This window comes from Drosophila mojavensis, unplaced genomic scaffold (assembly GCF_018153725.1).
Source record: "Drosophila mojavensis isolate 15081-1352.22 unplaced genomic scaffold, ASM1815372v1 contig_74, whole genome shotgun sequence".
NCBI classification, from domain to species: domain Eukaryota; kingdom Metazoa; phylum Arthropoda; class Insecta; order Diptera; family Drosophilidae; genus Drosophila; species Drosophila mojavensis.
The window spans coordinates 25,782,301-25,794,489 of NW_025318899.1; the positions used below are offsets into that span (position 1 = coordinate 25,782,301).

Sequence of the window (12,189 nt, forward strand, 5' to 3'; positions counted from 1 at the left end):
TACTTCAATCTTTTGCGACTTTATGTTCTCTAATCGATCAATCTTATGGCAGAGTGCTGCAATTTCAGGAATTTTTTCATCATTTAATTTTGTTTCAAGTTCCCTACGCTTGTTATAATGGCTCATTGTCGTGTCGCGAGTTTTTATTATAATGTTTTTTTTCGTCTCCAATTCATTTAAAACCTGAGACTTTGTGACATTAAATATATCCAACTCATGTTGTTTAGTTTCCAGTAAATACTTTAGTTTTTCCACGTCGTTTATGCTCTTGATTGATTGTTGGATACTTCTCTGCAAAACACATTAAAGACATCAAAGTATATAGGCTTTTTCACAATTGAATATTCTTACCTCTAGTTCGCATTTACTTTCAGTGATACTCTTTTTTATGGTCTCTATCTGAGAACTTAGCTTATTCATGGAAATCATGGTTTCATTGATTTGCCTATTCTGAAACGATATATAACGAAACGAAATGAAATATCTTAAAATGTTACAAAAGTATACTCCAAACATTGACTAACTTGCTTAGTAGTTTGTTCCCGTAAGTCAGCATTTATTTTTGCTATTTCTTCTTGTGCATTTTTTTCTTCTTCAAATGCATTCTTTGAATCTTGATAAACTGCTTTCGCTTCATCCAATTGACTTTTATATTCGTGAATTTTTTCCTCAGAGTCTTTCAGTTCAATCCACAGCTTTTTCGCTTTATAAATGTTTAACTTCTGTATTATTTCCTGGCGTTCTTGATATTGATCTACCGAAACCTGTAACCTGTATTGTACAAATTGCTAATATTTTAAAAACTCTTCATGCACATATGGTATAATAAACTCTTACTGCTCCAATCGTTTTTCCTCTTGTTGAAGTTTATCATTTTGCTTCTCTCTGTCTGTTTGAGCGGTCAGTTGCTTTAATCGCATTTCTTTAAGATCAGTGAAATTCTTTATTAACTTATTATCGCACACAGAGGACATGGTGTTGACTAAAAGATCTTGTGGATTCATTTTCGAAAAATCCTACAATTATGAAAATATAACAATATATTAGACTCATATAAATCAAAATATAAACAAATTTTAGGTATACAGTAGTTTAGCACGTTCCATTATCATACTGATTATATTAAATCAAATAGCAAATATACAGTAGGTAAGAATGCTACATTGGAACACCTAATTTACAGCTAACATAACCATATTTAGTTTCTTTGTGCCTAATAAAGAATCACATTTAATACGGTTCAAAATTTCAATTTCGATATGTTTCAAAATATAAATGAAATAAAAAACTCATTAACTTATACAGTGTAAAATACTGACATTTTAGTACAAATATTTACCGTTAAGTTAAATATATTAAATTCATTGTCCTGAATACTCACTAAAATACCACTGTGGTATCTATTAATTGCCTCAAAAGACCTAGCGCTAATATACATACATATGTATGTATTCATTAGATAGACTTAAACAATGTATTTTATTGTCACTCTTAACTGATCAGCCATGTTATTAACAAATGTAAAAAAAAAAAAAAAAAACTACTTCACAAAACCTTTATACCCTGATTTCCCATTTTCAATGGGTTCAGGGTATAAAAACAAGAAAGCTCTAGTCGAGACTGTCCGACTACGAGATGCCCTGAACCCTTCGAGCAACTGATATTTTCATAATTGCATAAAATGCACCTAGATGTATATTTATATATTTGGACCCTTTAGCTTTAAAGATTATAATTTTATAACTGATTTTCGATAACAAAATAACGGGATGAGTTATCGATTTTTTTTAGATAAACTCGATATGCGCGCTATATATGCGGACATTATAAACCCAATTTAAAGTCTCTAACCACTAACCAGAGAACACATAGACCGGACAAGTAGTGTAAAGCGTTTTGCACACTTTTTTTCGGGAGTTATCTCCCAGACACTTCGTATTTGCTCGGCTCTTCACTTTTTGGGTTCGGGCTACGAAAATATACGAAAGCACAATCATTTCGCTTCATGCGCTCGACCGAGATGGTCGACTGTTGAACAAAAGATCCCTCTGCGCTGAATGTTTCCCTTGCTCTCTCTCTCTCACGATGCTCTCTGCTCTCTCAAATATGTATATGTATGTAAGCATGTGAGCACAAGCAGCGCTCACAAATTGAAATTTCTTGCAGCGAGAGCCCATGCCTACCCTTATGTGTGAAGAGTATACCGAACTTTTCAAACCGTTTGCCATGCGTTTTCGTTATTATTTGTGGGAAGGGTATGAAAGCGTTGGTGCGCATAATGAAAATGTTTTCGCGACGAGCATGCACACACACACTTACAGTATGCTACATGTACTATGAACATTTGTATGCCTGTGTGCGAAGCTCTTGCTGCCTGTAGCAATTTTAAATCCCAGCATTTGCATTTGGTCGATCTTGTGAAGTGCTCACATACATATGTATGTATGTATGGATATACATTTGATTGTGTGTACGCATGGGAGGCGCTGCTCACAATTTTGGGATATAACTTGTAGAAGCACTTGTATGCCTGTGTGCCTTTACATGTGCGTGTGTGTATGTGTTTGTATGTATGCATGGGAGATGAACATTGGCGTGTGCCTCCCTCAACTTAGAATGGTGTGAACGATTTTGGGCTTTGATTGAAGAGGCGCGCTTTTGTTTAAGTACCTGTTTTGATTCAATGATCGTGGGTTTACCTATCAGAATGAATGTTTTTTTAAAATGTGGTACCTGATTAATCCAAATTTTTGTAAAAATTATCAATTTGACCTATTTACGTATTCATCTTTTTAAAAAGGTGTCAAATTGACCTACATATGTATGCACAAGTGCAAGGGTTAAAAAAACACATCCCATTTTGCCCATTGGAATTAATCAGGTACCACATTTTAAAAAAACATTCATTCTGATAGGTAAACCCACGATCATTGAATCAAAACAGGTACTTAAACAAAAGCGCGCCTCTTCAATCAAAGCCCAAAATCGTTCACACCATTCTAAGTTGAGGGAGGCACACGCCAATGTTCATCTCCCATGCATACATACAAACACATACACACACGCACATGTAAAGGCACACAGGCATACAAGTGCTTCTACAAGTTATATCCCAAAATTGTGAGCAGCGCCTCCCATGCGTACACACAATCAAATGTATATCCATACATACATACATATGTATGTGAGCACTTCACAAGATCGACCAAATGCAAATGCTGGGATTTAAAATTGCTACAGGCAGCAAGAGCTTCGCACACAGGCATACAAATGTTCATAGTACATGTAGCATACTGTAAGTGTGTGTGTGCATGCTCGTCGCGAAAACATTTTCATTATGCGCACCAACGCTTTCATACCCTTCCCACAAATAATAACGAAAACGCATGGCAAACGGTTTGAAAAGTTCGGTATACTCTTCACACATAAGGGTAGGCATGGGCTCTCGCTGCGAAGAAATTTCAATTTGTGAGCGCTGCTTGTGCTCACATGCTTACATACATATACATATTTGAGAGAGCAGAGAGCATCGTGAGAGAGAGAGAGCAAGGGAAACATTCAGCGCAGAGGGATCTTTTGTTCAACAGTCGACCATCTCGGTCGAGCGCATGAAGCGAAATGATTGTGCTTTCGTATATTTTCGTAGCCCGAACCCAAAAAGTGAAGAGCCGAGCAAATACGAAGTGTCTGGGAGATACTTGTCCGGTCTATGTGTTCTCTGGTTAGTGCTCTAACTCTTATAACTTCTGAAATCGACCCGTTCATTGATTTCCCACTTTTAATGGGTTCAGGGTATAAAAATGGTATTCTTTTATCGGTATTTGACCGATTTGTAGAAAATTTTCAGCACTTTTATACAATCTAACAGATATTAATTAATATTCAAAATAAATGTTTTGGGGCCAGTAGTTAAAATCGAAATAAATTTAAAGTTGTATAAAATAAAGATAAATCTAAATGAAAAGTTTGGAGGCATTATGTAGAGAGATATAATTTTAAAACTCATTTTTGAAAAGCGTATCAATCGATAACAACAAACCAAGAAAAGTTATCGAGTTTTTAAATTGAACTCTATCTGCCGCTATCTAACTACTAGAAACTAACCTGAAATTTGGAATATATACTAGGGTTTACAGTCCGATCTGCAGTCAGGCTATAGAAAGGACGCAAACAATAGTACCAATGAGAAATATCCAAATACTGAAATAAAAAGTTAGTTACCTGTACACGATCCTGCGGTAAAAACTGACATAAATTGCTGACTTGGATGTTATAGGCAGCAATAAAAGACAAAAACTTTGCCTTCGGCATTTCTTTCGCGTTCACAAAAAATTGAGATTCTCCCTTCTGATTTATAACACGCTTGAATGCTTCTGTAGAGTCACTATATCTTCCAAAAATTGTTATAACAATTGTTGCAGCGGTTTTACCACTTTGGATGTAATCAGCGATACTAGAAGATCGATCCAGCAACTGTGGGTCACCTCCCAATCCGAGCACAATAGCTGATACAATAGTTGACTTTCCTGTTCCATTGGGTCCTGTTAGCACATTAAAATATTCCTTCGGATAGAACGTAATTTCAGAATATGACCTGAAATTGAAATATATGAGTTTCTACTAAAAATCTATTTATAAATTCAATATGAATTGAGATTAGTGATAAATAAATAGTATAACTTAATAAGTAGCCTTTCCGAGATTATCTAAGGGATCTTGATCATTCGTATTAAGAAATACTTTACTGCACCTAAAATATGATGTTTATTATATCAAACAAGTAAGAAGGCTCCAGTCGAGACTGCTCGACTAGGAGATACCCTGAACCCTCCCAGCTAATATTCTAATCATTCTGGACTTCTTTTATGCACACATACATACACATGCACTTATAAGCACGCGCTCTGCTGACTGCGCAGTTTGCAGCGACAGCGCCTAGGCTGCGCTGCAATGTTGGCAATATTATACGAATTTATTTGTTGAATAATTTCTTTTATAGACATACAATCTTAATGAAACTTTCAGAGTGTAATCATATAGTTAAAATGTGTGTATATTCCAAAGCACAAGTCTCTAGTACTTGAAATGCGAAATTGGGGCGAATGGGGCGTGGTATCCTAAATCTGTAAATTACAAAATCTTTGTATCCATTAACTTTATATACAACGCAAATTTGAAGTCTCCAGGTCTAAAAGTGTTCAAATTAGGCTGAAAAAACAATGTCGATTTTTCGATTATTCTCGATAAAAAAGTTATCGGATGAGTTATCGAAAAAATATGATAAACTTGTACTGCCTATGGTATACACGAGTATGCATGCCAAATTTCAGCTCTCTAGCTCTTATATCTTCTGAGATCCTTTTGCTCATACGGACGGACAGACGGACAGGGCTATATCGACTCAGCTCGTCGTCCTGATCAAGAATATATATACTTTATGGGGTCTGCGATGATTCCTTCTGCCTGTTACATACTTTTCACAAAACCATTATACCCTGATTTCCCATTTTCAATGGGTTCAGGGTATAAAAATGTAACTATACCAGAAGTTTGCCAATAACTTGAAAATTTGGTTTGTACATTTCTTAAACATTGCATAAATGAAAGAGTAAAGAAAAACAAGTCAGAGTGCTCTACTTTGAGACTTCTCGACTAGGAGATCCCCTGAAACTTGCAGAAAGAACTAATATACCAACCATTCTACAATTGTTTTATCTTACACGAACATGTTGTGTTTGTCAAATATTCGAATGTAGATAGCAGTATTCGTACGACGCAAATCGCAAACTACATTTTCCCTTGTGCCAGAAATCATATTAATTGAAGAGCCAGAACGCTGAAATTTGGAATGTAGATTCGTGTTGACCGCCCAAGATCAAAAAGCAATGGCGGATATATGTACACCCATTAGGGACGTGGCAAATCGAGTAAAACAGTATCTTCTAGAGCTTTGAAGTTAGAACTCTGAACATTACACGTCAACTAGAGCTACGATTCCATAAAGATTGTTGAAAAAATTATATAATTACTAGGGGCGTGGCAAATCGGATCTGAAGATAGAGTTTTCGAATTCTGCTATATTTTAGGCACCATTGATGCTAAGAACCTTAAATTTGATATATGACAGTTTTTTATACCCTGAACGCATTGAAAATGGGAAATCGGGGTATAATGGTTTTGTGAAAAGTATGTAACAGGCAGAACGAATCCACGTGTTGACACACAGACCCCATACAGTATATATGTATATGCTTGATCAGGGCGATGATCTGAGTCACACGACTTGCGCCGCTTTACGCCGTTAGTTCGCTTGATCAGCTAGTATCTAAAATAGAATAACTTCACAACAGAGAATCTGACAAATCTACAGTAATGACTGGAAAATCAAAATCGCGCTATTGTCTACGGATAGAATAAACGATGAATGTGTATATTGGAGAATCGCCCCGATCTTCTGCTAGCTTGAAGTCGCACGCGGGTAGTCGCCCTTCTTACCGCTTGTGTCGGTAGTGCCCTGAGACTGCTGTTAGTCCATTGCATTGTGAAGGCACTTTACTTACAATATGAAAAAAACTTGCTTTACAAACTGCACGCAACCGCAAGATATTCTGCTATTGACTACAACGTTCTTATTTGTTTTTATACCCTGAACCCATTTTCAATGGGAAATCAGGGTATAATGGTTTAGTTGAAATGTATGTAACAGGCAGAAGGAGGCTTGGCAGACCCCATAAAGTATATATATTCTTGTACAGGGCGACAACTGAGTTGATTTAGCCCTGTCTGTCCGTCCGTCCGTCTGTCGCTCTGTCCGTATGTTTGAACGCGGCGATTTCAGAAGATACGATAGCTAGAGAATTCAATTTTTTTTGTAAATTGCTTTAAAAATCGATAACTTGCCCCGTTATTTTTTTTTAGATAAAAAAACGTATCGAAATCTATATATATAAAAGAGAGTTGTGTAAAAATGCTCCGAGACTTATAACATGTTATGTGCTGGACCAATTTTCATGGTTTTCGATTTGTTGGATTTGTCTCCGCCACTAGTAGGATAGTAGATCTTAACAATACTGAAAAATTTTGACGAATACTTGAAAAACGCGGTTTTTTCCCTAAAGATTCAAATTTCCATTGATACTCAGTAGGCTTGATAACAGTCACAGTTTTCGGTCCTGCTCTCATATTATACATTAGTATAGATAAACAAATGTAGTCGGTTAGTCTACGGCACAGCCTCAGGCTAACCTGACTATTCATAAACAAGTAAGAAAGCTCTAGTCGAGACTGCTCGACTACGAGATCCCCTGAACCCTTGGAGCAATAGATATTTCAATAATTTTTCGCGTCTTTCAGCTTACACAAGAAACACGCACACACACACGCACACACAGGCATACATACACACACACGCATACAGACACACATACACAAACACATACACAAACATTTACATACATATACACACACAAGCATAAACACGCATGGGCGGTAGTGAGCGCTTACTATGAGAACTTAATTGCTTAATAACTTTTTTTGTGGACGTACGATCTTCATGAAACTTTCAGATTATGATTATAACATGGATATGCATGTAATTGCCAAAGCACAAGTCTCTAGTATTTGAAATACGCTTTTTACAAAAGTGAGGGTGAGGGGGTGAATTTAAGGGCGGAGGGTAAATTTTAACAAAACCCGAAATTGTATAAATTGCATATAAGCATACAATAAAAATTTGGAGACTCTAGCAATAAAGGTGTAGAAGATATAATTTTATAACTGGTTTTCGATAAGGTTTTTTATCGATAAAAAACGATCAGGATGAGTTATCGATTTTTAATGATAAACTTGATATGCGCGCTGTAATTACGGACATTTAAAAAAAAATTTGAAGTCTCTAGCTCTTATATCTTCTGAAATCGACGCGTTCATACATACGGACATACGGCCCTGATCAAGAATATATATACTTTGTGGGGTCTGCCACGCCTCCTTCTGCCTGTTACATACATTTCAACAAAATTATTATACCCTGATTTCCCATTGAAAATGGGTTCAGGGTATAAAAATGCGTGTTTTTCTCATGGTCAATTGTACGTTGCATGCTCACGTGTTGGCAAACCATCCGCATTATTTGTTCTTGCACCTGACCAAAAAACGAAGAATGTCGTTTACCACAAGGTGCTTGAATCAAAATCCGATTAATAAATTAATCAAAGTGTGTCCCAACCTGAACATCATAGCTTTCAACAATTTTTTACCTAGAAATAATGGATAGGGCAATGCAACGTTTGCCGGGCCAGCTAGTCAGTTATAAAATTATATCTCCTACAACTTTAAAGCTAGAGTCTCCAAATTTTTAATGTAGATTTATATACATTTTATACAATTCGTTTTTTGTTATAAATTTACCCCCCATCCCTATATCCATCCCCTCACCCACATATTTGTAAAAGACGTATTTCAAATACTAGAGACTTGTGCTTTGGCAAATAAATGTATATCCATGTTAAATTCATAATCTGAAAGTTTCCACAAAAAATTTATTAAACAATTAAGTTCTGATAGTAAGCGCACACTGCAGCCAACGCGTGTTTAGGCGTGACTGTATGTCTATGTGTGTGTCTCGACTAGAGATCTTACTTGTTAAAATTATGTTCTCGAACATGCTCGCATAGTTGCTTCAGTGCGCTGCACCAAAAATGCTGATGTACTGCATGACATCCGTTCTGACCGGCAACCAAAACAATTCCAGTGAAACAACACGGTACTAGAAAATAGCAATCATCTCAGTTTCACATTGATCAAGACCAGTGTTGCCAACTTTTGTTGAGTAAAATAAGCTGTTTTTGAAATACTAAAAAAAACTGAAATTTTGTGAAAAAACATCTGACAAAAAAGCTTGTTTTTTGCTTATATAATGGCTTTATTTTTACATATAGCTCAGTATTTTATACAATTTGTGACAATTATTATCTTTATCCATATTGCCAATCATATTTAAAAATATTTTTAGCGACTTGAAGTCATTTCTTGCTACTTGAGTTAAGAATATTAATATTCATTGTATTGCGTAGAATTTTTTTCACAGTATTGATCTGACTAAAAATTCTTTCCACTTGCGCGTTCGACCATGGCAAGGAAAGCAATGCCATTTTAATGCCTTAGAGGCACGCTTTTCAGCCCAAAACTTCTTGTGCTACATGCCTTATAAAATCTGTTAGAAAAGTTTAACGTTTTGTTTACAAAAAAAATATATATTATATATATATATTGATAATACAGCTCATAATAAGATCAATTGAATAAAATATATATCATATTCTAGTTCAGTTAGTTCCCGCTGTTTCTTCCCGAAATTGGATTTTCAAAAAAGCCAAATTTGACGGGGAAAATACTGATTTGGCAAATAACAGCGCCTCTTCAATTAAAACCCAAAATCGTTCACATCATTAAAAGTTGAGGTAGGCACACGCCAATGTTCATCTCCCAAGCATACAAACAAAGATATACACACACGCACATGTAAAGGCACACAGGCATACAAATGCTCATAGTACATGTAGTAAGCGAGAGAGTGTGTGTGCATGCTCATCGCGAAAACATTTTCTTTATGCGCACCAACGCTTTCATAACCTTCTTAGAAATAATCATGAAAACGCTAACATTTTGTATGAACGTGGCGAACGCTTTACAAATTTCGGTATACCCTTCACTCATAAGGAACGAGCTGAGATCACTCCATCTGTGACAAGTCCAATTTTAATCTATTAGGGTCTAATGCAGCGCAAAAAATCTGTCGGAAACCTAAGAAGGAGCTTCAGGAAAATAACTTGCTCAAAACGGTTAAGCACGGTGGAGGTAATGTGATGGTTTGGGGGTGTTTTGCTGCTTCAGGAGTTGGAAACCTTGTGTTTATTGATGACACTATGGACAAATATGTTTATAGAGACATTCTCAAAGAGAATTGAAGACAAGATATTCAAAAACTGCGTCTCAGTGGCACTGATTGCCAGATTCATCAAGACAATAACCCAAAACATTCGTCTTATACTGTGCAGGGGTGGCTCATATACCATTACAAGCAGTTCAAAACACCGCCCCAATCACCGGATTGGAATCCCATGGAGCATGTGTGGCACCTATTAGAAAGAAAGATCCGATATCATCAAATAACCTCAAAGGATTCTCTTAAAGAGGCCCTACGCGCTGGATGGGCCAAAATCACTACTTATAATTATCATGAAGAGACGTTTGCAGGCGGGTATTCAGTCTAAAGGAGGACCCACAAGGTATTGGGGTGATTAACTACCGATGAAAATGACTGATTACGCCTTTTGTGCCAATACTTTTTTGACGAAAATTTGTGCCTATATGTATATTTTAGTTCTGCGCAAGTGAACCAAACTAGAAATTTATTTTTTTTTTTTTTTTTGTTAAAGTAATATTAGAAAACATGGTTTTAACAAATACCGTTTTTCATTTATTTATAGCTGTGTTCCAAAAAAAGTTACAGCTCTTAGAAGTTTGATTTTTCAAGTGTGCCAATACTTTTTTGACCCACTGTATGCTTGATTTTGAAAAGATTGATGGACATCGACATCGATGTTTTCATTCAAATTTACATCACTAACTTTAAATGGCTATGTTCCTGTGATACGGGACATTGTGTTTCAACAATTCGCCGCGCCCTTAATGGGCGTATCTATAAAATCTTAGCAATGTTAGAGGGTATTCACGAGTAAAGTTCCAAGTCAGTAATAGCAGATTAACAGCTTGTTTTCATACGGACTGACGAGCACATTTACTTCATGAATGAGTAATTTTTCTGACCCATGTTAACACGAGATTTTTAATTATCTTTTATTTGAGAAAAAAAAGCAAAGACATTATGCAAACTAAAAATCATTATGTCAAGTTAATATGTATATACACATAATTCTTTACAGATATTTTGCATTAGCTGTAGTATACATATGTACATACATGATATGTATGCATATGTACCTACATACATACATATGTATGTCTGTATACTCTGGCGTCTACACACATATTAGACAATTTACTTACACAAAGTATTTACAGTAAACAGATTTAATTTTCCCAATCATTTGTGAATGCATAAATTTCTTTTTTTTTGTTATTATATATAAGGTAATTCGTAAATTTTATAAATAATAAACCAAACTACAACCAGCACACAATAACAGTATGCTCCCGAGTTCAAATTCGCGGTTAATGTCGGGAATCAGCAAACAATCTGAAGTCAACATAGCAAACATGTTTGTACTACAAAAATGAAATAAAAGAATAGGCTGTATGTGTATCGTTTTGCAAAACCACTAACCAGAGAACAGAGACTAAGCTTGTCTGTTCTCTTCAGCGCATTTTTTCCTCATTGAACAAAATTTTACTACATGTCTAGTCTATGGGCTCTCGGGTTAGTGGTAAAACTGTAATTACTTGTTTCATTCACTGGCGTTGAAAAAATTATTTATTGAAATTGAAAACAACACAATGTTGAACCATGTACTAGTACTAACCAGAGGACACATAGACCGGCCACGTAGTGTAAAGCGTTTTGCACACTTTTTTCGAGCGTTGAGTCCCACACAACTTCGTATTTGCTCGACTCCTTACTTTTAGGTTCGAGCTACGAAAATGTACGAAAGCACAATCATTTCGACTGTTGAACAAAAGATCCCTCTGTGCTCAATGTTTCGCTTGCTCTCTCTCTCTCTCTCTCTCTCTCAATGCTCTCCGCTCTCTCAAATATGTATATGTATGTATGCATGTGAGCACAAGCAGCAGCTCACGAAAATTTAAATTTCGTCGCAGCTAGAACCCATGCCTTCCCTTCTGAGTGAAGAGTATTCCGAACTCTTCAAGCGTTTTCGTTATTATTTGTGGGAAGGGTATGAAAGCGTTGGTGCGCATAATGAAAATGTTTTCACGACGAGCATGCACAAACACACACTTTCTGTATGCTGCATGTACTATGAGCATTTGTATGCCTGTGTGCGAAGCTCTTGCTGCCTGTAGCAATTTTAAATCCCAGCATTTGCATTTGGTCGATCTTGTGAAGTGCTCACATACATATGTATGTATGTATATACATTTGATTGTGTGTACGCATGGGATGCGATGCTCAATTATGCAAGTTAACGTAAGCAAAGTCAAAAGCAGTTC

General features: G+C 36.1%; 1 protein-coding gene across 3 annotated transcripts in view; it reads right to left on the minus strand.

Annotated features, from left to right (window-relative positions):
* LOC6583610 (structural maintenance of chromosomes protein 5) overlaps window positions 1–11,242 on the minus strand; it is a 49,856-nt gene extending 38,614 nt beyond the window's left edge. For 2 of the 3 annotated variants that reach the window (XM_044009597.1, XM_044009598.1), the window contains exons 1-6: window positions 11,071–11,242; window positions 4,222–4,594; window positions 838–1,016; window positions 525–771; window positions 352–450; window positions 4–291 (exon numbers count right to left, since the gene is read on the minus strand). In XM_044009597.1, the coding sequence (XP_043865532.1) occupies window positions 4–291; window positions 352–450; window positions 525–771; window positions 838–1,016; window positions 4,222–4,594; window positions 11,071–11,123 (1,239 nt within the window). In that variant the 5' untranslated portion in view covers window positions 11,124–11,242. The remainder of the gene's footprint in view (window positions 1–3; window positions 292–351; window positions 451–524; window positions 772–837; window positions 1,017–4,221; window positions 4,595–11,070) is intronic. The other variant, XM_044009596.1, reaches the window with a different exon arrangement.
* Between the last annotated feature and the right edge of the window lie 947 nt (window positions 11,243–12,189).